Here is a 26,275-nt window from a genome sequence, read left to right on the forward strand (position 1 = left end):
CTATGGGAATCGTGTATGTGAAACTTGATACCATTTGAATTGATTTGCAGAGATCCCTTTGTCTCTTTGTTCATTCGCTTTCCGGGATGTAGGAGACTAGATGTGTCCTATGCTTCTGTGAAATGGAACAATCTTGCAAGCTAAATAAAATAACTAATGCTGTACCTGCAAATCCATCTCGACTTTTATTGAGGCCAGACTGACGGATAAAGAAATTTAGGATTTGTCAATTGGTGCCGAAAACCCGGGATTTCTCAAGACGGTTCTGACCAACTGCGAAATCAGAATTAGACTGATTATGAACAGGGAGAGTGGGAAGAAGGGGCCCACAATGTATAGCTGGAAAATCACCGCGCATTGCTTTTTCCCCTCTTCTTATCGTCTGATTAGTCTGGTCACTCGCGGTTGGTACGGAAAGATCGTCTCGACGAAATCAAAGGTCAGTCTAGGGATTAGAAATTTAATTGATGGGATTTCATATTGTTGATTCGGCTTGGGTTATGTTTTTGGGTTAATGGGACATCGAAAATGATGATTCAATTCCAAGTAAAAGTGTTTTTATGGCTGATGGGACTTCAGTAGTGGAGGTTCTGTCCAGTATATGTGTTTAAGGGCTGATGAGACTTCAGTAGTGGAGGTTCAGTCGAGTATGTGTGTTTAAGGGTTGATGGGACTTCAGTAGTGAAGGTTCAGTCCAGTATAACTGTTTTTAAAATCTGAAGATGATTCAATTCCATGTGTGAGTGTTTTAAATATATAGTTGATTAAGCTAAAATTGTACCCTTGGACTGTGGTGGCGAAGGGCGCAGTTCTGAGGACTAGTTGAGATTGTGGGGAATGCTGCATATTGGTTGAAGCAGAAGTCTCTCAAAGGGTTCACAGCAGCAGCCAAAGTTATAGACGACAGACTGTGCTTCTCACTCAGGCCTCGAGATAACAGCAGCAGCCTGTCGTGTAATCGGATACCTTTCCTTTGAGTCAGTGAACTCCAGCAAAGTTACGTTTTGAATTAATTAAAGGAAACCAGTGGGTTTCTCCACCTCTTTGATAAAAGTTATTATTTTCGAAAGCAATTGATTGAAATTGCCAGAATCTTAAGTTTTACTTACTTGAAATAATGTTTATCTCATTTTATTTGTGAATTAATAGAAAGTTAAAGAAGATCACTGACACCATTTTAAAAAGTGTAAATCTGGAGATGATAGTTGACTTTGCCAACATTTTTGTGAATGTAAGAAAAACTTGTTAAAAGAAAAATTGTTAAGATAAAGAATTAATTAAGTTGTAAATGTTATACAAGTTTGTGTTAAGCAAATCGTAGATTTAGTTCTGAGTTGAGATCAGAACCGGAAGGTTCGAGAACAAAGGGAGCTGCAACAGATGATTTTGAAGAGAAAGAACTCCCTCTAGTGACAGGGAGGGACGTCAAAGTCTTGGAAGAACCAGAGGAAATAGCTAGAGTGCCCCCTGGTGAGATTTGGAGACAGTTGCCGATTAGGGAGGAAACCAAACCCACCCAAAGGGACCCTCAGCTCCTTTTTATGGCCCACCGTATGCATCAACAGCTTTACAACCGCCGCCCCCTCTGAGGGGCCATTGGTCTACTGGGAGAAGAGGACGGGGCAGATATAGAGGGAGCAATGCATGTTTTAATTGCGGCCATGCAGATCACTGGCAACAGGAATGCCCCTTTAAAAGACAGGCAGTAGAAGGAGATTATCCGACCCAAAGGAGGGGGTACCCACCAAGGGGAAGACAGACGAGATACACTGACTTCTCCCAGGCAAACCCTTTCCCAACATAGGATTGACTAGTTAATTTAGTCATAAGGACTCTCCAATCGGACAGGGAACCTATTATCTCTCTGCAGATAGGAGATCAACATCACTCATTTGTAATCGACACTGGAGCAGCCATGTCTTCTGTGCAATCAGAACTTGGACTACCACTATCCGACCACACGCAGCAATTGTCGGGGTTCCAAGGACAGGTGTGAGAGTATCCTATTTCTGAACCTGTGACAGTCACTTACGAGAATAAGTCTGCAGATCATCAGTTTGCAGTGACTACTGGATTGGACTGTAACTTGTTGGCCCGAGATTTACTGTGTATCTTCCAGCTACAGCTAGAGTGCGGAGACGAGGGGGTAACGGTTAAATCATGGAGGATGAGACAACAGTGCTATATTTATATCACCCCCCAGTGGTGGACGTTAGACATTGAACATTCACTGCATCACGTTCCCCTGGCCTATGACAGAACTGGACAAAACAGGGAGTTGGAGGACAAATACCGGCCATTAATTGGGACCGAATGGCCAGTCAAGGTTACAGCCACAGTCACGGGAAAAGAAGGTACAGCCGATTTTGTTACAATACCACCACATTTATGGCCACAGTCAGCTTCGGTAAGCCCTCATATTACACGTCAGGTCCACGACCAGTACCATGCCAGGGATCTGGGGCAAATGGTAAGAAGGGCAGTGGATCATTCAGATCCAACAGAGTACGCACTTGAAGTCATGCCAGACGGCACTGCCATAACATATTTTGAGGTCCCTGAAACAATTAACACTCGACTGCAGCATCACTGGGGACATGATGTTTTGGAATATGTCAATCCACAGGTCTGGGCGAAATACCCATCACAAGTGGGAAAGACAAATGTTACACCTATAAAGGTAACGATTAAGGATCATGTAAAGCTACCTTCCATTCAGCAATACCCCCTGAAATCCCAAGCTGCTCCGTCTATAGACAAATTAATTCATGAGCTGTTGCAACAGGGTATTTTGGTCCCTTGCCAATCAGAATGTAACACCCTCATACTTGCTGTGCCGAAACCAGCCAAACCAGACCAGTACCGATTAGTACAGGATTTACGTTCAATCAATGCCACCGCATAGCCGTTACATGCTCTCGCCCTCCAACAGGATATTACGGTGTATAGCTCCCACTCGGTCATCACACTACTGAGGCAACTGCAGACTCAGCATCTTACCGCAGCTCGTCAGAATAGGTATGAGGTATACCTTTTGAACAATCCACGTCCGACATTTAACCACTGTACCACTATCAATCCAGCCTGTTTTCTTAGTGGTCCCCCTGTCCATGAAGACACACCTGGCCACGACTGTTTAGCCTTGATTCAGGAAACTACCACAATAAGGGGCGATTTGAGTGACATTTCGTCAGAACAACCTGACATGATTATGTGTGGTCAAATATCCCACCGGGGTTTAGTTAATGACTTACTGCAGGTCCTTCTTATGCCCGCACAGATTTCCGTTATTAAATGCGCTGCCCACACAAATGGTAAGACCCCAGTTGACGTTGGTAATGAACAAGCAGATTGTGCAGCGTGGACAGCCGTGCAAATTCAGCAAGTGATGGTGCCTAAAATGTTAAGTCAGACTAAACGATCTACTATAAATATGTCTGCTTCTGACAAGTCAATGCCAACCATCCAAGACGTCATAAGGTTACAGGAGGACGCTCCTGAGAGTGATAAACAAATGTGGAAACGGTTAGGTTGTACATATGATTCTGTTTCCTCTTTATGGACCACGCCAGCACATCAGACTTGTATGTCTGATGTACTGGCTTAATGGGTCATTGAATGTGCTAAAATGCAGGGGTTGGCCCAGAGTATCAGTAATCGGTGTTTGATTTGTCAGCAATATAACACCGGAAAAGGTATCCCTTGTGGGATGGGGCAAACCCCGTTGCCCAGTGGTCCCTTTGAGACGCTCCAAATGGATTACATTGAGTTGGAAAGGTGTCAATGTTATAAATATGTTTTGGTCATTGTGGATGTGTTCAGCAGATGGGTCAAGGCGTATCCGACTATCGATAATAAAGCTGCTACTGTGGTTAAAGTCTTGATGCGGAAAATCATTCCCCGTGCTATTTTCCAGGTGTGGAGCATGATGGGGTGGCTACGCACCGTCTGTGTGATATTTGGCCTCACTTCGCTTGGAGTGTTATTGGCGACGGACATGGAAAAGGGGAATATTATCTATATTTGTAAACCCAACCAATCTACAAGGATACATCACCTATGCAAAGGTGATGTTCTTCGCTGCCCCCATATACGAGGACATGGTATCGACTCATGGAAGATCGTCAAAGTTAAGGAGAATGCAGGACTCATGAAGCAATTGCACCGGTCCCGGCGATGGGAAGGGAATATTTTATGGAAACATTGCCTTGTTTTTGGAAAACATGTAAATTTGATTTTGGATGTGTTAAGATTGGTGCAATAAAGGTAACATCAGGCCGTCAGGAGAGCGTAGGAAGAGGCTATGAGAAAGAGAGAGGGACTAGAGAGAGGACGGGGCGTGTGAGAAGGGAAGTACAGCTAGAACGTAGGTTACCGGGAGATACACTTAAGTTAGTTAAAGGCCAAACTGAGGAAAACCTGGGTAGTATCTTCTACCAGATTTACCATCGCTTGTATGGCCAGGGACGGGTTGTCTGCTATCCGAACCCCGCAGCAGTGTCTAGATTATTTTCTGTTTCACCGCTTTGGGGCACTCCCCAAACAGTGGTTCATTGTCAGCATTCCGAGCCACTGCCCGAGCAAGTCACTCTTCCTTACGATCCGGGTTCAGCACCACCGGCTATTTGCCTTCCCCTTCCTCGGGATAATTCCCATTCACAGTATGATAGGTTGCAACGGTGGAGGGCATATATACCTAGCCACTTCACTCCCAATAGGGATTCCCGGTCGTACGAGAATTGTTTCAGCAGTGACGGATACGGCTGTTTGCTGGAAGAGGTGGAAACGAATATAACATGTCTGTTCCCCACCTGTACGGACAGGAGGTGCCATATCACCCAGGCGTCTGGCCAATGCGTTTGTTACAACACCACTTGCGTTCCATTGAACGCCGGCCTCCAGCTCCTTTGTGGCTGGGCGAATGTCTCACATATCACTGTTGGGACTAGGGCTTTCCGCATTGCTAGGCGGCCCGAATGGGCATTTCGAAGCTGGATAAACTGGGCTACTGGGGGATCCTTACGCAACCGATATACTGATTGTGATGCTAGCCTGCACACGGAACAAGGATACTACTTTTTCTTTAATGGCACAGCGACCAATGTTTTGTCACCCCCATTTCCCCGCCAAATTGCTATAGGGACTCTAGTCCCTACCACAGTCCCCTGCCCTGCGGCGTGGAAGCTGCATAATCAGTTAGCACGCCGGGCAGTCTCGGCTGAATTTTGCGAGAACTGGAAAAAACCTCAGGTTCTCGCACCCAACCGGGGCCACTCAGCCTGGTGGGGGATTCTGAGCGTCTTGACACTGGGAGGTGTGGGGGGTTCCTTGGCTGTCAGCAATAGGAATTATTTTATTTGTGGCCTTACCATCTTGGGAAATGAAACCTTGGGAGCCCTCGGGCAATAACCAAGGAATTGTCTCAGCTACGGTTGTTTGCAATGCAGAACCGGTATGCTCTTGACTATCTTCTGGCCCGTGAGGGTGGGGTATGCGCCATAGTGCAGGGCAAGTGTATCATGGGAGTTCAGGACTTGACCGCTAACATCACTAAATTAATGGATCACATACGGGATCACCTGGACGGAATGCAGCATCAAAGCACTTGGGGTAACTGGGGATTTGGAGGTTGAAAGGGCTGGTTGATAAATATGGTCATTTATTTAGTGGTGGCTATCGGCTGCATGTTTGTGGGCCCAGCCATCCTTAAATGTGTGATGGGTAGAATGCGGGGTACACTGGAACAGGTCAACGCCCCTAAAATCTTAGCTGTCAAAATCTATGAGCGTGCAGCAGATGAAGGGGGGCTACGCCAGGAATTGGAAATGCAGTGACAGATCTTTTTAGATGAGGGACCGTAGCTATGGATTGGATAGTTTGGTTATCATGGAATGATAAAAGGAGGGAATGACGAATGTGATATAAAATAGTTACTTTAGAGATATTAGTTACTGTAATGTAGAGATAGGCCAGTCTCATTCTGGTGAGTTCACAGACAAAGGATTTCAGACCGCATGGCAAAGCAGGAAGAGGTGTGTCCACCAATGGAGGAGAAAAGGATGCTGGGTAATAGGGGCCAGAGGAAGGGATTGGAAGTGAGCCAATCAGAATGTCTGACTAGGCCAGGAGGGGTATAGGCTGACCTATGGGAATCGTGTATGTGAAACTTGATACCATTTGAATTGATTTGCAGAGATCCCTTTGTCTCTTTGTTCATTCGCTTTCCGGGATGTAGGAGACTAGATGTGTCCTATGCTTCTGTGAAATGAAACAAGCTTGCAAGCTAAATAAAATAACTAATGCTGTACCTGCAAATCCATCTCGACTTTTATTGAGGCCAGACTGACGGGTAAAGAAATTTGGGATTTGTCACTGGTACAGAAATTGAACCCGCGCTGCTGGCCTCGCTTGTCTCGCTTGGGTAAGAGGACCAATCTCTGTCTTACAAAGGAAATTCGGGATAGTATCCGATCCAAGGAAGAAGCACACAGATTGGCCAAGAAAAATAATAAGTCTGAGGATTGGGAGCAGTAAAGAATTCAACAAAAAAGGATCAAGTGATTGATTAACAAGGGGAAAATACAGTCCGAAAGTAAGCTTGCAGGGAACATAAAGACAGACTATAACAGTTTCTATAATACATAAAGAGAAAGAGATTGGTAAAGACAAATGTCGGCCCCCTACAGACAGAAATGGGGGATTGTATAATTGGTGACAAAGAAATGGCTGAGCAATGGAATACATACTTTGGTTCTATCTTCACAAAAGAGGACAAATTAGATACCAGAAATGTTGGAGATTGAAAGGCTGAGTGAGAGGGAAGAACTGAGGGAGATCAATATTAGGAGAGAAATGGTGTTGGGGAAATTGATAGGACTGAAGGCGGATAAATCCCCAGGGTCTGATAATCTACATCCCAGAATACTGAAGGAAGTGGCTCTGGAAATAGTGGATGCATTGGTGGTCATCTTCCAGGATTCTATAGATTCTGGAGCAGTCCCTGCTGATTGGAGGGTGGCTAATGTCACTCCAATATTCAAAAAGGGAGACAGAGAGAAAGCAGGGAATTATAGACCAGTAAGCCTAACATTGGCAGTGGGGAAAATTCTCAAATCCATTATCAAGGACTTTGTAGCGGGACATTTAGAAAGCTGTGGCAAGATCAGTCAGAGTCAGCAGGGATTTATGAAGGGGAAATCATGCTTGACAAATCAAATGGAATTCTTTGAAAATGTATGTAGTAGAGTTGACAAGGGGCCTGTCGATGTGATATATTTGGACTTTCAGAAGACATTTGACAAAGTCCCGCATCAGAAATTATCGTGCAATATTAAAGTGCATGGAATTGGGGAAGTGTATTGAGGTGGATAGAAAACTGGTTGGGAGAGCAGAAACAAAGAGCACGGATTATTGGGTCCTTTTCAAATTGGCAGGCAGTAACTAGTGGGGTACCACACAGATCGATACTGGGACCCCAGCTATTCACAAGAGATATTGATGATTTGGATGAGGGAACAAAATGTAACATCTCAATGTTTGTAGGTGACACCAAGTTGGGTGGGAGGGTGAACTGTGATGAGGATGCAGCGATCCTACAGCATGATCTGGACAGGTTGGGCGAGTGGGCAAATCAATGGCAGATGCAGTATAATTTGGATAAGTGTGAGGATGGAAAAACAGGAAGGCAGATTACTACCTGAATGGTTGTAAATTGGGAGAGGGGAGTGTGCAGCGGGACCTGCGTGTCCTTGTGCACCATTCGCTGAAGGTAAGCATGCAGGTACAGCAGGTGGTAAAGGAGGCGAATGGCATGTTGACCTTCATTGCGAGAGGTTGAGTACAGGAGCAGGAATGTGTTTTTGCAATTATACAGGGCCTTGGTGCGGCCACACCTAAATATTGTCTGTAGACTTCCAGTAGCGGCCATGACCTGCTAGGTCACGCGAACGGCAGCTCCCGCCGGGATCGGTGTTTCGGGCCGCTAAAAGGAGCGGCGGCGGCAATTAACAGGAGGGACCGGCATGGGAACTGACGTGGGAGAGCCCCCCCCGCTGGTGCATGGAGAGGACCAGGTGCGGAGCCGGCAGATGCGCGAACCCGGGGAAGAAGATCGAGAAGGTCCGGCAGGACAAAATGGCGGCCGGAGAATATCGGGAGGTGTGGGCCCAGTGGGCCAGACAACAGCAGGAGCTCCTGAAAAACTGCTTCATGGAGCTGAAAAGGGAGATGCTGGCCGCCATGGAGAGAATTGTGGTGACCCAGAAGGCGCAGGAAAAGGAGATCAAGGAGGTGAGGAGGAAGGTGGCGGAGAACGAGGACGAGATCCTGGGCCTGGCGGTGAAAGTGGAGGCGCACGAGGCGCTCCATAACAGATGGCAGGAGAGGCTGGATGGCCTTGAGTGCAGATTTCGGTGCCACAATCTGCGGATCCTGGGCCTTCCTGAAGGAGCGGAGGGGGAGGACGCGAGCACGTACGTGGCCACAATATTGGGGACGCTGATGGGCGCGGGGGCCTTCCCACGGCCCTTGGAGCTGGATGGGGCGCACAGGGTTCTCGCTGGAAAGCCGACGGTAAACGAGCCACCGAGGGCGATGGTGATACGGTTTCAGCGCTTGGCAGACCGGGAGCGAGTCCTGCGGTGGGCGAAGAAAGAGCGGAGCAGGAAGTGGGAGAGTGGCGAGATCCGAATTTCCCAGGACCTGGGAGCTGAGCTGGCGAGGAGGCGTGCAGGGTTTAACCGGGCAAAGGCGGTCCTTCACGCCAAAGGGGTGAGGTTTAGGCTCCTGCACCCGGCGAGACTGTGGGTAACATACCAGGACAGGCAACACTATTTTGATACCCCAGACGAGACGTGGTCGTTCATCAGGCAGGAGAAGCCGGACCTGAACTAAGGGACTGTTGTATGGGGGTGAAATGTGCGGGTGTGTAGGGACCGAGGGGAGGACTGCGGGTAAAGCATAAGTTTATGGGCATGTCTGCCCTAGTTTGGTTGGGGTTTGTTGTTTGTTTTGCTTGTTTTCCAGGTGTTTTGTTTTACAGGTGTTCGGTGCTAGGGGGTGGGAATCGCCCGGGACGGGCTGTCCGGGGCACGGGGAGGTCCCAGATGGCGCTTGCCCCTCTACCCTGTGGGGGAGGGGGGGGGTTAGGGTGGCCCGAAGGGGGCAACAAGTTAAGGGTGGATATATAGAGGCGGGAGCGGCCGGGGTCAGCATGGGTGAGCTGACTCACGGAAGCAAAATGGGGGGGAAACCAGAGCTCAGCGGATGCTTGGCCGGGGGGGGGGGGGGGGGGGCGGGGTTTGGGGGGGGGGGGGGAAAGGGGGGGGGAGGGGTGCTGCTTTGCTGACTGAAGGGGAGCCAGGTGAGGGGTATGGATGGCGAGTCGGCCGGGGGGAGAGTTGGAGGAGGGAGGCCGGGGCACGCGGTTGGCCGAAAAAGGGAGATGGCTAGTCGGCGGGATGGGGGGATGGTTACCCCCCCACCACCCCCGCCACCCCAAGCAGGCTGATCACATGGAACGTGAGGGGCCTGAATGGGCTGGTCAAGCGGTCCCGCGTGTTCTCGTATTTGAAGGGGTTGAAGGTAGACGTGGCCATGTTGCAAGAGACGCACTTAAAGCTCGCGGACCAGACGAGGCTAAGGAAAGGATGGGTTGGACAGGTGTTTCACTCGGGGTTAGACTCAAAGACCAGTGGAGTGGCTATTTTGGTCAGTAAATGAGTGGCGGTTGAGACGGGGAGTATCGTGGCGGACAAGGGGGGCAGGTATATATTGGTGAGTGGCAAGCTGCAGGGGGCTCGGGTGGTGTTAGTGAATATATATGCCCCGAACTGGGTCAATGCGGACTTTATGACGCGTGTACTGGGTAGGATCCCGGACTTGGAGATAAGTCAACTGATTATGGGAGGGGACTTTAATACGGTCTTGGATCTGGGCTTGGATCATTCCAAATCCAGAACGGGAAAGAGGCCGGCGGCGGCCAGGGCCTTGTGGGAGTTCATGGGCCAGATGGGGGGGGAGTGGACCCCTGGAGGTTTACACGGCCAAGGATGAAGCAGTTTTCCTTTTTCTCCCATGTCCATAAAGTCTATTCACGAATAGACTTCTTTGTGTTGAGTAGGGCGTTAATCCCGAGGGTGGAGGGGGTAGAAAGATCGGCCATTGCGGTCTCGGACCATGCCCCGCACTGGGTGGACCTGCGACTGGGGTGGAACGGGGTCAGCGCCCTCTCTGTCGACTGGATGTGGGGCTGCTGGTGGACGAAGAGGTGTGCGTGCGGATAAGGAGGAGTATTGAGAATTATGTGGGAACAAATGACACAGGAGAGGTGACAGTGGCAGTGGTTTGGGAGGCTCCGAAGGCGGTCAGTAGGGGAGAGTTAATCTCCATTAGGTCCCACAGAGAGAAGAAGGAGAGGGCGGAGAGGGAGAGACTGGTGGGAGAGATACTCAGGGTAGATAGGAGGTACGCGGAGGCCCCAGAGGGGGGCTGTTGAACGAGCGCCGGAAATTACAGGCGGAGTTTGACTTGCTGTCCACGGGGAAGGCGGAGGCGGAGCTGAGGAAAGCGAAGGGGGCAGTTTATGAGTATGGGGAGAAGGCGGCGCACCAGCTGCGCAGGAGGGAGGCGGCCAGAGAGGTTGGAGGAGTGCAGGATAGGGAAGGCAACATGGTGCTGAGCCCAGAGAGGGTCAATGAAGTCTTCAGGGAGTTCTATGGAAGGTTATACAAGTCGGAACCCACCCCCCCCCCCCCCCACCCCCCCCACCCCCCCCGGGGAGGGGGAAGGGATGAGGCGGATCATGGACCGGTTGAGGTTCCCAAGGGTGGAAGCAGAGCGAGTGCAGGGACTGGGGGCCCAGATTGGGTAGGAGGAGGTAGTCAGGGGGCCGGCAGGCAGGCAGACGGGCAAGGCCCCGGGCCCGGACAGCTTCCCCGTAGAATTTTATAAGAAGTTCTCGGAGCTGTTGAGCCCGCTCCTCGTGAGAACCTTCAATGAGGCAAAGGAGAAAGGGATCCTCCCTCCGACAATGTCGCAGGCATTGATCTCGCTTATTCTGAAGAAGCAGAAGGATCCGCTTCAGTGTGGGTCCTACAGGCCGAGATCGCTCCTGAACGTGGATGCCAAGCTGTTGGCAAAAATTCTGCCCACCAGAATAGAGGACTGTGTCCCGGGAGTGATTGGGGAGGACCAGACGGGGTTTGTTAAGGGCAGGCAGCTGAACGCGAATGTGAGGAGGTTCCTGAATATTATCATGATGGCTTGGGGGGGGGGGGGGGGGTGGAGGTGGAGGTGGTGGCTGCGATGGACGCGGAGAAGGCCTTTGACAGGGTGGAGTGGGAGTATCTGTGGGACGCACTAGGCAGGTTTGGATTTGGGGAGGGATTTATAGGGTGTGTCAAGCTGCTGTATCAGGCCCTTGCAGCGAGTGTGTCCACAAACCGGCTAAGGTCGGAATATTTCAGTCTGCACCGGGGGACGAGACAGGCTCTGCCGAACTTCTGCAGTTATTACTGGGCGGCCAATGTGGCCATGATCAGGAAATGGATGATGGAGGAGGGGGCGGCGTGGGGGCGGTTGGAGGTGGTGTCGTGTAGAGGCACCAGTCTAGGGGCACTTGTTACGGCTCCGCTGCCGTTCTTACCGGCGCGATACACCACTAGTCCGGTGGTGACAGCAGCAATGAGGATCTGGGAGCAGTGGAGGAGACACGGGGAGAGGAGGGAGCCTCGGTGTGGACCCCGATATGGAATAACCACAGATTTGCTCTGGGTGGGTTGGATGGGGGATACCAAGGCTGGTATAGAGCAGGTATTAGGAGGATGGGAGACCTGTTTATAGACGGGACTTTCCCTAGCATGCAGGTGCTGGAGGAGAAGTTCGGCCTGCCCCCGGGGAATGCGTTCAGGTACCTACAGGTTCAAGACTTTCTTAGAAAACAGGTGGGGACATTTCCGCTGCTACCCCCTCGTAGGATCCAGGACAGGGTGGTGTCTGGCATCTGGGTAGGGGAGGGGAAGGTGTCGGACATATATCAGGAGCTGCAGGAGGTGGAGGAAGCCTCAGAGGAGGATTTGAAGGGCAAGTGGGAGGAGGAGCTGTGTGAGGAGCTGGATGAGGGTCTGTGGGCCGGCGCGCTGAGCAGGGTGAACTCCTCCTCATCATGTACCAGGCTCGGATTAATCCAGTTTAAGGTGGTGCATCGGGCGGATATAACGGCGGGAAGAATGAGTACGTTTTTTGGGGTGGAGGACAGTTGCTCGAGATGTGCAGGGAGTCCGGCGAACCATGCCCATATGTTTTGGGCATGCCCGGCACTTAAAGAACTCTGGCAGGGGTTTGCGAGGGTGATGTCCAGGATTTTGAACACTCGGGTGAAGCAGAGTCCAACAGTAGCGATATTTGGGGTGTCGGAGGATCCGGGAGTGCAGGAAGCGAAAGAGGCCGAGGTACTGGCCTTTGCCTCCCTGGTAGCCCGGTGACGGATCTTGCTAATGTGGAGGGACTCGAATCCCCCGGGTGTGGAGACCTGGGTTAGCGATATGGCGGGGTTCCTCAGTCTGGAGCGAATAAAGTTCACCTCGAGAGGGTCCTTGATGGGGTTCTCCCGGCGGTGGCAACCTTTCCTTGACTTTCGAGGGGAGCCGTAAGTGTCAGCAGCAGCAGCATCCTGGGGGGGAGGGGCAGGGGGTTCAGGTGGGGGTACTGTTGAAACAATGTGAGTTGGGCATGGAGACAAAACCCACCTTGTTCTGTTTTTTAAAAAAAATTCTGTTGTGTCAGTAGTTTCACTGTAAACTTTGGGATATGTTTCTTGTTATTGTTTATTACTATCTGTATTTCTATTTTTGTTATGTAAAACGTTCATTGGAAAACTTTAATGAAACATTTATTAAATATTGTGTAGTTTTGGCCTCCTTTCCTGAGGAAGGATGTTCTTGCTCTCGAGGGTGAGCAGTAAAGGTTTACCAGACTGATTCCAGGGAGTTTTTTTCAAATAAACTTTTAAAACCCACACAAACACAGGGAGAATGTAGAAACTCCACACGGACAGTGACCCAGAGTCGGGATCGAACCCGGGTCCTTGGCGCCGTCAGGCAACAGTGCTAACCCACTGTGATACCGTGCTGTCCCTCACCCTGATGGTGTTGACCTCACTGTGGGGAGTGATCCCACAGGTGGCATTAGTCTTCCAATAACTCTTTTCAAAAACTGTTCCTCGTCACTGAACCGGGACAATGTGATGTTTTGAACATGAAGACAGAGACAATTGTGTCTGTAGATTGCCGCCCGCTGGAGTTTCAGAGTGGGATCACTGAGCTGGAGGCTCAGTGTTGTCTCTGACGCTGTATTTTCCCATTGAACCATGAGAACCCCAAACTATCCCAACTCTTAAACAGGAAAATCTGACTAAAAATACACATCACCCCCAATATCCAGAAAATCAACTCAAAAACATAACGATGTGCAAGCAGCCCCAGGTTACTTACCCACCGCCATACAGAGGGTGAGAGTCAGAGCAGAGAGAGCTGGGCAAAACATTCCAAACAATGTCCTTTTGCAAATGTACAATTCTATTCATTCTTCCTGTATTCTCGGGTCAGTGGTTCACAGGTAGCTCATTGTCACGCACCTCCCTGTGTTCAAGTTCAAGGTGGACCACAGAAAGGGAAGGTGAGGGGGTAATGGTCGGGTTCAAAGGTCTCGGGTGTTTACTCATTTGCGGACTCTCCGCGCAGAAGTAGTCTTCTTGCAGGAGACATATTTGCCAATTAGGGATCAGACGAGACTGAGGAAAGGGTGGGAGGGGCAGAGGTTCCATTCAAATTTTCATTCAAGGTTCAGAGGAGTTCCGATCTCGATCAATAAGATGGCATTTACGGCGACTAGAATTAGATAAATAGAATTTTATAAGTCTCTATGAGATCCCCCCTCATTCGTCTGAACTCCAGCGAAAACAATCCTAACCTAATCAATCTCTCCTCATACGTCAGTCCTGCCATCCCTGGAATCAGGAGGGCAGCACGGTGGCGCAGTAGTTAGCACGTTGCCGAGGTCCCAGGTTCGATCCCGGCTCTGGGTCACTGTCCGTGTGGAGTTTGCACATTCTCCCTGTGTTTGCGTGGGTTTCACCCCCACAACCCAAAGATGTGCAGGGTAGGTGGATTGGATACACAAAATTGCCCCTTTATTGGAAAAAATGAATTGGGTTCTCAAAATTTATTTTTTAAAAACACCATCAGAGTGAGGGGATCGAGACCATTTTCTATAGAATAAAATGGAGCCATTTCCACTGCTCAGTACTGACGAGCTCTCCGAGTATCTGTGGAGACGCAGGGTGAACCTTGCTGAAGTCTGCTGCAGGGGCCCCTAAATTATCATCCCCAAAACTACTTTAATGTCCCTCACTAACCCAATCTGTTCCATGGGAATGAATCAGAGAATCACAGAAACATTCCCGACAGTGCAGGAGGAGGCCATAGGGCCCATTGAGTCTATACTGACCCTGTGAACGAGCCCCCCGCCAAGGCCCACTCCTCCACACTTAATTTTGTTTTTTAATAATCTTTATTGTCCCAGGTAGGCTTACGTTAACACTAGTCGCCACATTCCGGCGCCTGTCCGGGTACACAGAGGGAGAATTCAGAATGACCAATTCACCAACAACACGTCTTTCGCGGCTTGTGGGAGGAAACCGGAGCACCCGGAGGAAGCCCACGCAGACACGGGGAGAACGTGCAGACTCCGCACAGACAGTGACCCAAACCTGGGACCCTGGAGCTGTGAAGCAACAGTGCTACCCACTGTGCTACCGTGCCGCCCAACATCTATCCCCATGTCACCATGTAAGCTTTTGAATAGTACGGGCAATTTAGCATGACCAATCCACCTACCCTGCACATCTTTAGACACTGAGGGACAATTTAGCATGGCCAATACACCTAACCTGCATAGCCTTGGACACTAAGGGACAATTCAGCATGACCAATCCACCTAACCTGTGCATCTTTTCTCTGTGGAATGAAACCGGAGCACCCGGAGGAAACCCACGCAGACACGGGGAGAATGTACAAATTCCACACAGTCACCCAAGACTGGAATTGAACTTGTGTCCCTGGCGCTGTGGGACAGCTGTGCTGACCCGGGTCCCTGGCACTATGAGACAGCTGTGCTGACCCGGGTCCATGGCACTATGAGACAGCCGTGCTGACCCGGGTCCATGGCACTGTGAGATAGCAGCTGACCCGGGTCCCTGGCAATGTGAGGCAGCATTGCTAACCCGGGTGACTGGCGCTGTGTGGCAGCAGTCATAACCTCAATGTCACCGTGCTGTCACACCTCTAGAAGTAAAAATAGGAAGTAATATTGAGACATCCCGGAATCTTTCACAGCAACATCGAATAGAAGAGTGTGTGAAAGAAACAAGAATTGTGTGTTTGCAAAAGGACTTTGTTTGGAATGTTTTGCCCAGCTCTCTCTGCTCTGACTCTCACCCTCTGTATGGCGGTGGGTAAGTAACCTGGGGCTGCTTGCGCATCGTTATGTTTTTGAGTTGATTTTCTGGTTATTGGGGGTGATGTGTGTTTTAGTCAGATTTTCCTGTTGAAGAATTGGGATAGTTTGGGGTTCTCATGGTTCAATGGGAAAATACAGCTTCAGAGACAACACTGAGCCCCCAGCTCAGTGATCCCACTCTGAAACTCGAGCGGCCGGCAATCCACAGACACAATTGTCTCACTCTTCATGTTTAAAACATCGTTGGAGGGCACGGTGGCAAGTGCGTAGCACTGCTGCCTAGGGAGCTGAGGACCTGGGTTAAAACCCGGCCCCGGGTCACTGTCTGTGTGGAGTTTGCTCATTCTCCCAGTGTCTGTGTGGGTTTCACCCCCACAACTCAAAGATGTGCAGGGTAGGTGGATTGTCCATTCCAAATTGCTCCTTGGATACTCTAAATTTGATTTAAAAATTAACAAAACCTCGTTAATTCTTTAATTCCCATTTCTCCTGATTTGCGGGATGATTTTCATTGGATTATTTTCCGTCCTGGAATGTTAAATGGAGGGAATTAATTTGCCAGCGGATTTCTTCCTCAAATCCACCATTCATAAACTGCTCCTGAATTATCATCCCAGAATCCTCCAGACCCCTTTCATGTCCGTGAGGAGCCTGATCCGTCTCATAGGAACAGTCACCCCCTTGAAGCCTTTCCCCCAAACTTGTGTGCCCCTATTTACTGCTGGCTGTGTGACTGGGAATGGGAGGTGTAGGGATAGCTGAGGGGGTCAGCACACTGAGGAGGATGTTTAATGTACAGATGCTGAAGGCTGAAGTGACTCTGACACAACTCCAGGCATTTTTCTGCCTCAATGCTTCAGTCAGGAATTTTGTGAGCATGTTTCCTGATCTAATTAGTGTGAGTGATCCGAGCTTCCCAATGGGAATCCTGTGGTGATGTTGAGGGGGATGTGAAGAGGTCCCACTCGGTGCCTCAGCAGAGTTGACAATCTCAGAAAGCCACCTTGGAATGTTCTGCCCACCAGAGGGTCAGAACCCTGCCTCTTGCGTTGAGGCTCCTGACTCCAGTAACGTTGCCGTAGGCTGCAGGGGGCGTTGGGAACTCAAAGGGGTCAGAAATTCTCGAGATCCAGTTTGATTGTTGGACGATCGTTGGGTCAGGAGATCAGTTTACCCATCGTGCCCAATGGGAGATGATTATTTTATCAATTTTCATAGACTTTTGGATTTTATCTTTCTCAGCTTCTGATAGGATCCTTGATGCGAAACCACAAGAAGCCAGGAAAGAGAGTGAAGTCAGACAGGAAATGACATCCAACAATGTGATTAGAAATCTCAATTAAAATAAAATTAAGAGAAATGTTGCACTTAAGAAAGGAAATATAACATGTCCTGGGAATTATAGACAATTTGGTATCACATAAGTTGTATGAAACATAATGAAATTACCACTAAAAAAATCTAGACTCTAAAAAACAAACAGAAGAATGAATAGTCAACATGGACTTGAAATGGACGTGTCATTCTTGACCAAATCAATTCATAGACTCAGAGAATCCCCACAGTGCAGAAGGAGGCCATTCAGCCCATCCAGCCTGCACCGACCCTCTGAAAGAGCACATGACACAGGGTCAGGCCCCCACCCTATCCCCGTAACCGAACACTAAGGGGCAATTTTCCATGGCCAATCTATTTAACCTGTATATCTTTATACTGTGGGAGGAAACCGGAGCACCCGGAGGAAACCCACACAGACACGGGGAGATGATGCAAACTCCATACAGACAGTCACCCGAGGCCAAAATTGAACCTGGGTCCCTGGTGCTGTGAGGCAGTAGTGCTAACCTCTGTGTTACCATGCCACTGAACAGAATTCTTTGAAGAGCTAACTAAGAGAGTCGACATAGGTAAACTTGTAGATGTAATATATTTAGATTTCCTTTGATAAGGTAATAAACAAATGAATGAGAGAAGACGGGAATTGGAGCTCTACAATGTTCTGTGCTGGGATGACTCTTGTTTACCATTTATATCAATAATTTAAACTTGGACCACGCTTAACAGAGGAAACTGCACTGCTCCTGGCTGAATACATTCTGTTCCTGGCTCTAAGGCCTGCAAGCAGCCATTCATAACTCCAGCACACATTTGGTCAATCTGACCCACCTCCAGGACATCGTTCTATCCCTCAAATCCTCCCCACTGTGTCCATCTTGGCTCAGTTCAAATCCCACTTGAGACGCGAGGCTTTGAGCACAAAATGCTGGGCTGACATTATTGGTCAGTACAGTGCGATGTGAGACAGTGAAGTTCAGGGTGTGGATAAAGCAACTGGGCTACAAGTTACTGATGACAATGCACAATATTAATTCCTGATCTACACGGGATTTTATAATAACTTGTGTTTCAGCTTCTATTCTGTATTTTCTTATTTGTTCTGATCTTCAGTTATTTTCTGTTCACAGGTCATGTGACAGGGTTGGTTCTTATCCAATCTCCTCACGTTGTGAAAGTGCCTGAGGGTGAAACAGTGACGTTTCTGTGTGACTTACAGAGCAAGAATGTAGATTACACTGTGGATAAATACACTGTAAATTGGTACCGCTCACAAAGTAAGGAATTGATATTGAGCCATGATGCAAATGGCGAAGTTTCCCGGGTGGGAGGTCTGTCTGATCGGTTTCAGCCTTCCAGAGATGTTCCCGGTAACAGCTACATTCTGACAGTCAGAGATGTGAAGCACGGTGACTCCACTGTCTACGTCTGTTCGATTTGGGGAATAGTCTTTGGGAATGGAACCCGGCTGAATGTAACCAGTGAGTAATGTCGATGCTTTATTACCTTTATTCCAAATAATGTTATTGCACAAAGACTGAGTTTAAAAACAGTGACTTGACCGCCCAGAACTTGAATCTTGATGAAAAGAGAGAGACATTGCTGAAGTTTGATACAGATGAGAATGTGGAGGGAGGATCAGTACTGGGCGCGATTCTCCACTCCCACGCCGAAGTGGCCGCGCCGCCGTGAACGCCGTTGAGGTTCACGACGGCGCAGAACGACCCCGGTTCCGACCGATTTGGGCCCTGACAATGAGCCAGGATCGGGGCCGCGTCATGTAGACGCGCCAGGTCTTGTCGCCCGCGTAAAAGCGGCGCCGCATAGATGACGCGGCCAGCGCCGCATAACGGGCGTCATCCACGCATGCGTGGTTGCCGTCCACTCTAAGTCCGCACGTAAGAAGATGGGCGACGGCTCTTGCGGGGCCGCGGAAGGAAGGAGGTCCTCCTTCCGAGACGACGGCTCGATGATCGGTGGGCACCGATCACGGACCACACCACATTTCAGGTAAAGCCCGGTGCAGGATCCCCCCCTCGCCCCCCCCCCCCCACAGGCCGCACCCCCCAGTGTTCACGCACCGCTCACGACGGGAGCGACCAGGTGTGAACGGCGCCGGGGGGAACCCGCTGTTTTAGCCTGGCCGCTCGGCCCATCCGGGCCTCAGAATAGCAGGGGTGCCGGAGAATCGCCATTTTCGGTGTCTCCGGCGATTCTCCGGCCTGCGGACCTCGACGGGGCCGATCCCACCGCTTGGGAGAATCGCAGGAGGGAGTCGGACCGGCGTCCCCGGAAACTTTGGTGGCCCAGGCGATTCTCCCAACCGGCGTGGGAGTGGAGAATTGCGCCCAGCAAATTTGTGAAAGACACAAATATTGAGCTGGTGGTTAATAGTGAGGAAGAAGGTTTCAGGTTGCAGGGGGGGGGGGGGGGGGGGAGGGGGAGGGGGGGGGGGTAGCACAGCACGGGGGTGGGGGGAGGGTAGAGAATGGGAACGGGTCTGTCGCCCGCGCCGATCCCAGCGAGTTTCCCGATCTCAGCGGCCCGGAGCGAGAATCCCGGCCGATGTCCCTGTGGATTGTTCCTAAAATGAAGGAATTTGGGAAATTTGTAACGAGTGCATTCTCTAAATCTGCAGCGATCTCTTTTAGAATCACAGGGTGTGGGCCATCAGGTGTGTGAGATTTTCCAGCTTGCTGTCTTTGCCCTCCCCTCCCGGAGGTGGGAACTCTTCCTGAGCTTTGTTCCCTGCAGTCCTGGCCACACAGATTGGTGGCATCGACAATGATTTATTAAACTATTGAGCAGCTCAATGCTCACTTTCCAATCATCAATGAGAATTGCTGGAATGTGGACTAAAGAAACAAAGGTTTGTTCTTGAATTGAGCAACTCCTTCAGCTAATAGGACAAGGGCCACAAAATAGTTGCCCCAGACTTTGAATGTGAGTGAGGAACACATTAACTGGCGGCTTCAGTGCGGCCGGGACAATGGGTGGAATCTTGTGGAGGTGATGGGAACTCAGCGGGTGGCTGTAGAGGCAGCCACACCCCCACATCATGGGCGAGATTCTCCACTCCCGCAACGGTTGGGAGAATTGTCTGGGCCACCAAAATTTCCCGCGACGCCGGTCCGACGCCCTCCCCCGATTCTTCCAAGCGGTGGGATCGGCCCCGTCGAGTTCCGCGGGCCGCAGGCCGGAGAATCGCCAGAGGCACCCAAAATGGCGATTCTCCGGCACCCCCGCTATTCTCAGGCCCGGATGGGGCGAGCGGCCAGGCCGAAATGGCGGGTTCCCCGTCCACACCTGGTCGCTGCCATCGGGGACAGCACGGGAACCCTGGGGGGTGCGGCCTGTGGGGGGAGGGAGGGGAGATCCTGCACCAGGGGTACCTCAAATGTAGGATGGACCACGATCGGTGCCCACCGATCGTCGGGCCATCCTCTCTGAAGGAGGACCTCCCTCCTTCCGCGGCCCCGCAAGATCCGTCCGCCATCCTGTTGCGGGGCGGACTCGGAGAGGACGGCAACCACGCATGCGCGGGCGACGCCAGTTATGCGGCGCCGGCCGCGTCATGTATGCGGCGACGCCTTTACGCGGTGACAAGGCCTGGCGCGTGTAGATGACGCGGCCCCGCTCCTAGCCCATTATCGGGCCCTGAATCGGTCCTGATCGGTGCAGTTTCCAGCCGTCGTGAACCTCGACGGTGTTCACGTCGGCGTGGGCACTTCGGCGCGGGAGTGGAGAATCCCGCCACATTTCTTTTTGGGAAGCTCCATTGGATTATGTGAGCATGGAGGGATTGACAGGTCAATAATGGGTCTGACCCTGTGATCGAGGACCCCCGAGTCTCTGACCGGAGGGTGGCACTTCTACGAAAAGCAGAAAGAAAGGCTGCAATTCTCTGGCCGTTGCGATTGCCGCCGGCAGTGCCCCCTCGCCCGGGGCTTTCCCTGTGGCGTGGCTTCAATGGAAATCCCATTGACAAGCGGGAAGGCAGAATCGCGCTGCCTGGGAACAGCGCGCCACCGAGAAACACGCGGCTGGGAAAGCGGAGAATCAGCCCAGACTGCAACCTCAGCACCTGTTTATAAATTGTTGATATTTTTCTCTTAAAAGGTAAGATACCTCCAGTCCTTATCCAGTCTCCGAGTGTGGAACGTGTCCCAGAGGGTCAGACTGCACGGTTCCACTGCTCCATGCAGAACGCCGCAGTGAGATACACAAAAGTTTCTTGGTACCGGGAGCTGCCAGGGGAAGAGAGGGAGAAGATTTTAGCACTTGATGCAAAGAATTATGTAGACCGGGATTCAGGTTTCTCTGAGCGTTTCCTGCCTTCCAGACACATGGACTCCAACAGCTTCATCCTGACAATCAGCAACGTGCAGCCCAGTGACACTGCCGTCTATTACTGCTCAGTGTGGGGAGATATCAGTGGGAATGGAACGCAGCTGAATGTAACCAGTAAGTACAGTTTCCATGAGTCTCATTAATCTTCACCACATATTCTGTCTTGTGGTTCTCAGAAGTCTCAAATGTTCACAATTTTTTGGACACAAAGCCCGCTTCTTGATACAGGTGATGGGGTCTCTCACTCACTGGCCTGAGATCCAGGGAAAGGTTCATGTTGCTTCCTTTGTGAAGGATCAGGCACATACATAGACATCGGTGGGCCTTCCACATGGCCATGGTGCCTGTGACAGGGAGCTGCACATTGCAAACACCAGTCAAACCAGTGGCCCACAACAAGCTCAGGCTGAGGGAGTTGGACCAAAGGTGATTGTCGGAGGGTTTGGGGTCATAGGTTGAGATTGTGGGAAGAGGGGTTAGCAACCTGGACAGGGTGGTAGCTCTTCACAGGCCCCCTGCCCCCTTCCTGATGTCATGGCAACCAGTACTTGAAAATGAGGAACTCCCCCAGGTCACCATTAGAAACACAAAGTGGGTTCGTTTTTATCCAAATGGGGAGACCCCCTCCTGATGCTGGTGGTGGAATGCGGTCTTCAAATGGGTATTGGTGCCAATTTAAGGATTTTGTTTGGATGGTGGGGGAGTGTCCGAGGAAGGGTGCTCTTCCAGAGGGTTTGTGCAGACTGGATGGGCTGAATGGCCTCTTTCTCCACTGCAGTGATTCTGCGTTTTTTTTTACAATTTCAAGTACCCAATTCATTTTTTCCAATTAAGGGCCAATTTGGCGTGGCCAATCCACCTACCCTGCACATCTTTGGGTTGTGGGGGTGAAACCCATGCAGACACGGGGAGAATGTACAAACTCCACACGGACAGTGACCCAAAGCTGGGATCGCACCTGGGACCTCGGCGCCGTGAGGCACCAACGATTCTATGGTTAACTACCATAGCTACTTTGTAAATCCAAAATACTCTTTTAAATTATGAATATTGTTTCTCCAAAGGTGCAGATGCCCCAGTGGTTATCCAGTCTCCTGCTCCAGAATCTATCAGACAGGGTCAGAGTGCACGGTTACAGTGCGTCCTGTATAACGCCGCTGTGACACATTCTGATGTTCATTGGTACCGACAACAACCAGCTTACATCGAGTGGATTTTAACAGATGAGATACTGAACAACACACGATGGGGTCCTGGCTTCTCCGAGCGTTTCCAGTCTTCTCGAAACATGTCCAGTAACAGCTTCATTCTGACAATCAGCAACATTCAGCCCAGTGACGCTGCCATCTACTATTGTGAAGTGAGGGGAGATATTGATTGGAATGGAACCCAGCTCACTGTAATAAGTAAGGACAAGTTACATTTTCCAACTTCACAGACTCGAGCACATAATCTAGTGCAGGACATACTGATTGATGGATTTCTAGGTGCCAATGATATTGAGGGTTATGGGGATAGTGAGGGAAAATGGTGCTGAGGTCAACACTCAGCCATAGCCCAGTTGAATAACACAGAGGGCTCGAGGGGCTGAATGGCCTTCTCCTGCTGCTCTGCTCTGACAAAGGGAATTGCCCGCAATGTCCATACAGAGTGAACACACTGGAATTGAAGATGAAAGGGAAAAGGATATGTGAGGAGAGCTGTTGAACTGGTTGGGGATTGGCTGTTGGGGAAAGATCCCTTGGAAACAGCTCTGGGCTGGGAGTAGGTGATGTTTGAATCAACCATCCAGGCAGTCTGGAAATGTATTGGACTGTGAAAAGCAGTTTCTGAAGGTCTTTGATTTTCACATTTGAGTGCAACGTGGTTTGAGAGATCATGTGGGATACTTTTAGTCAAGTTACAGCAGTTGTGCCTCGGTTAATATTAACTGGATTTTGATATTTAAACATATATTAGGGAGTATTGCCTGGAAGAATTTTATTTATGAGTCTGATCAATTAGGGAGTCTTTTGGGGGAACATATTGTGAAATCAATTTTAACTGTGTAATTGTAATTGTGTGTGGTTAAATTTTCTTTTCTTCTCAATAAATCTTGGAGGTTTACATTTAAAAACTCCAAAATCGCCACTGGACTGCCCCTTTCTGGGAACACTGCTACTTACCATCAATGCAGTTCCTGGAACATTGTCTCAGGCACAGTGCTGCAGTACCTCTTACAGCCACTGTAGCGCTGTGCATGGAGGGACTGGGACTTCTTTCCAAATGCGGACCGGAGTTCATTTGAGCAGGAAATGGCAGCAATGTTGTCGAGTCGTCCCCGCCGACTCTCCGAATGATGAGCAAGGAACTCTCACCATCCATAAAATCCAAGCCATACGGACCTTTACTGACATCTCCAGTTGTCCCAAAGTGCTTTACAACCAATTAAACCCTTTGTAAAGCTTGGGCCCTATTTAAATGTAGGAAATGTATCGGCCAATTTGTGCACAGCAAGCTCCCTAAATAACAATGTGATAATGGCCCGATAATATCATCTTTGTCGTGTTGAAGAATGAATATCACAAGTCGGAATAGTTTGTCTCAATTTGCTTCAGCAAAATGATTGAGAATTCGGAACAATTCTATCAGAGGATGATCAGACGAGACTTTAAACCAAGCCCTGGTCCGCTCTCTCTGGGAGATGCAGGAGGCCACATGACAGTAGCTTAAGAAGAGCAGGAGAGTTCACCCCAGTCAGTAACTCGAGGGAATAAACTAAACAAAACCCATCCCATTAGCTCCCTTTCAGCCTGGCACGCTGCCCATCACAGCCAACATTGGCAATGACCTGAATCAACACAATTACTCTGAACTTTAGTCCCAATCCCACTCACACATTTAAGTCACTTTTTTGAATAGGTTAATTCTCTTTGGAGGGTGTTCCATTAATCTAAAACTCTCTACATTCTTCCTTGTTAATTTTGCAATCACAATCTTTTAGACAAACTCCATCTTGCTAACTGATGTGTCATTGACATTTCCTCTTCCAATATAGAGAACTTTACCTTCATCTCAGTCCCCATTGCTCTGTCTTTCCTCAACTCAACTCCTCCATGTTTAAAAACAAACTTCATCTTGTTTATACGGATCGCCTGGTCACATTAGTGGTGTCGGTCACACAATACACACCACCTATCCAAAAGTCACTCCCCTACAGTGTAATGTTGGTGTGGACGGAGGAGGATACAGAACGGAACTCACTGGGGATCTGTTGGTGGTTTTCTTTCCATCTGTGGAACTTTGCTGCACTGTTACCAAGTCAGCCAGAATGGCCAGCAAGTGGTCAGTGTGTGATATAAGATTGGCCTGCCGCATTATCAATAAATCAAATTGATCTGAGTTTAAACTGACATTGTTATTCCAGGTGTCCAGCAGATAGAAATATCTGCTCAGTCTGAATTCCACCTGCTTTCATGTCTCTACTTTACCATTTCAAATGTCACCGACTGACGAGAATCAAATCCATTCCCCGTCCTTTAACCGTAAACATGTGATTTCCTTTCACAGACCCGGCTGACGCTGAGAAGACGAAGCTTGTCTGGATCATTGTGGGAACTCTTACGGGATTTGCAGGACTTAGTTTGCTCATCGGATTCATCGTGCTTCGGAAATAACAATCCCGTAATTTTGACAGAATAATTCAGTTTCTCTCGGTTATTGTGTATAGTTTGTTTTGTTTGTTTATGGGATGTGGGCATTGTTGGCAAGATCAGCATTTATTGCCAATCTCTAATTTCCCTTGCGAGCAATTAACAGTCAACCCCATTGCTGAGGATCTGATGTTACAATCCCAGACCAGACGAAAACAGTGGATGAGATACGGGACAGGAACCCCAATATTTGATCTTAATTTGGTAAAACTGTGATGAAATGACACCTCACACCAGGAGTGATTTGGGGAAAAATAGGGATATGGTGTATTAAACAAACTTGACTACTTAGAGTACTAAATTATATTTTACATCACACCAGGAAATAGCTGACAATCGCCACGTAAACAATGCAAATCAATACAGTGAATACAGTAACCCTTAACTGCTATCTTTGTTCCCACTCAAACAATTAAAAATCCCATCTCAACTCTCATAAGAGCATAAGAACTAGGAGCAGGAGTAGGCCATCTGGCCCCTCGAGCCTGCTCCACCATTCAATGAGATCATGGCTGATCTTTTGTGGACTTAGCTCCACTTTCCGGCCCGAACACCATAACCCTTAATCCCTTTATTCTTCAAAAAACTATCTATCTTTATCTTAAAAACATTTAATGAAGGAGCCTCTTCTGCTTCACTGGGCAAGGAATTCCATAGATTCACAACACTTTGGGTGAAGAAGTTCCTCCTAAACTCAGTCCTGAATCTACTTCCCCTTATTTTGAGGCTATGCCCCCTAGTTCTGCTTCCACCCGCCAGTGGAAACAACCTGCCCGCATCTATTCTATCTATTCCCTTCATAATCTTATCTGTTTCTATAAGATCCCCCCTCATCCTTCTAAATTCCAATGAGTACAGTCCCAGTCTACTCAACCTCTCCTCGTAATCCAACCCCTTCAGCTCTGGGATTTACCTCGTGAATCTCCTCTGCACACCCTCCAGTGCCAGTATGTCCTTTCTCAAGTAAGGAGACCAAAACTGAACACAATACTCCAGGTGTGACCTCACTAACACCTTATACAATTGCAGCATAACCTCCCTAGTCTTAAACTCCATCCCTCTAGCAATGAAGGACAAAATTCCATTTGCCTCCTTAATCACCTGTTGCACCTGAAAACCAACTTTCTGCGACTCATGCACTAGCACACCCAGGTCTCTCTGCACAGCAGCATGTTTTAATACTTTATCATATAAAGAATAATCCCTTTTGCTGTTATTCCTACCAAAATGGATAACCTCACATTTGTCAACATTGTATTCAATCTGCCAGACCCTAGCCCATTCACTTAGCCTATCCAAATCCCTCTGCACACTTCCGGTATCCTCTGCACTTTTTGCTTTACCACTTATCTTAGTGTCGTCTGCAAACTTGGACACATTGC

The 26,275-nt window shown here is 49.4% G+C and overlaps 1 protein-coding gene across 1 annotated transcript; it reads left to right on the plus strand.

The window, feature by feature from the left end:
* The first annotated feature begins 15,501 nt into the window (after positions 1-15,501).
* LOC140429222 (uncharacterized) lies at positions 15,502-25,182 on the plus strand. Its single transcript, XM_072515966.1, has 5 exons — positions 15,502-15,511; positions 17,982-18,332; positions 20,971-21,315; positions 22,266-22,607; positions 24,751-25,182. Exons 1-5 carry the CDS (start codon positions 15,502-15,504, stop codon positions 24,855-24,857), a joined length of 1,155 nt encoding a protein of 384 aa, XP_072372067.1. The 3' UTR covers positions 24,858-25,182.
* The last annotated feature ends 1,093 nt before the right edge of the window (positions 25,183-26,275 follow it).

This window comes from Scyliorhinus torazame, chromosome 1 (assembly GCF_047496885.1).
Source record: "Scyliorhinus torazame isolate Kashiwa2021f chromosome 1, sScyTor2.1, whole genome shotgun sequence".
Taxonomy (NCBI): domain Eukaryota; kingdom Metazoa; phylum Chordata; class Chondrichthyes; order Carcharhiniformes; family Scyliorhinidae; genus Scyliorhinus; species Scyliorhinus torazame.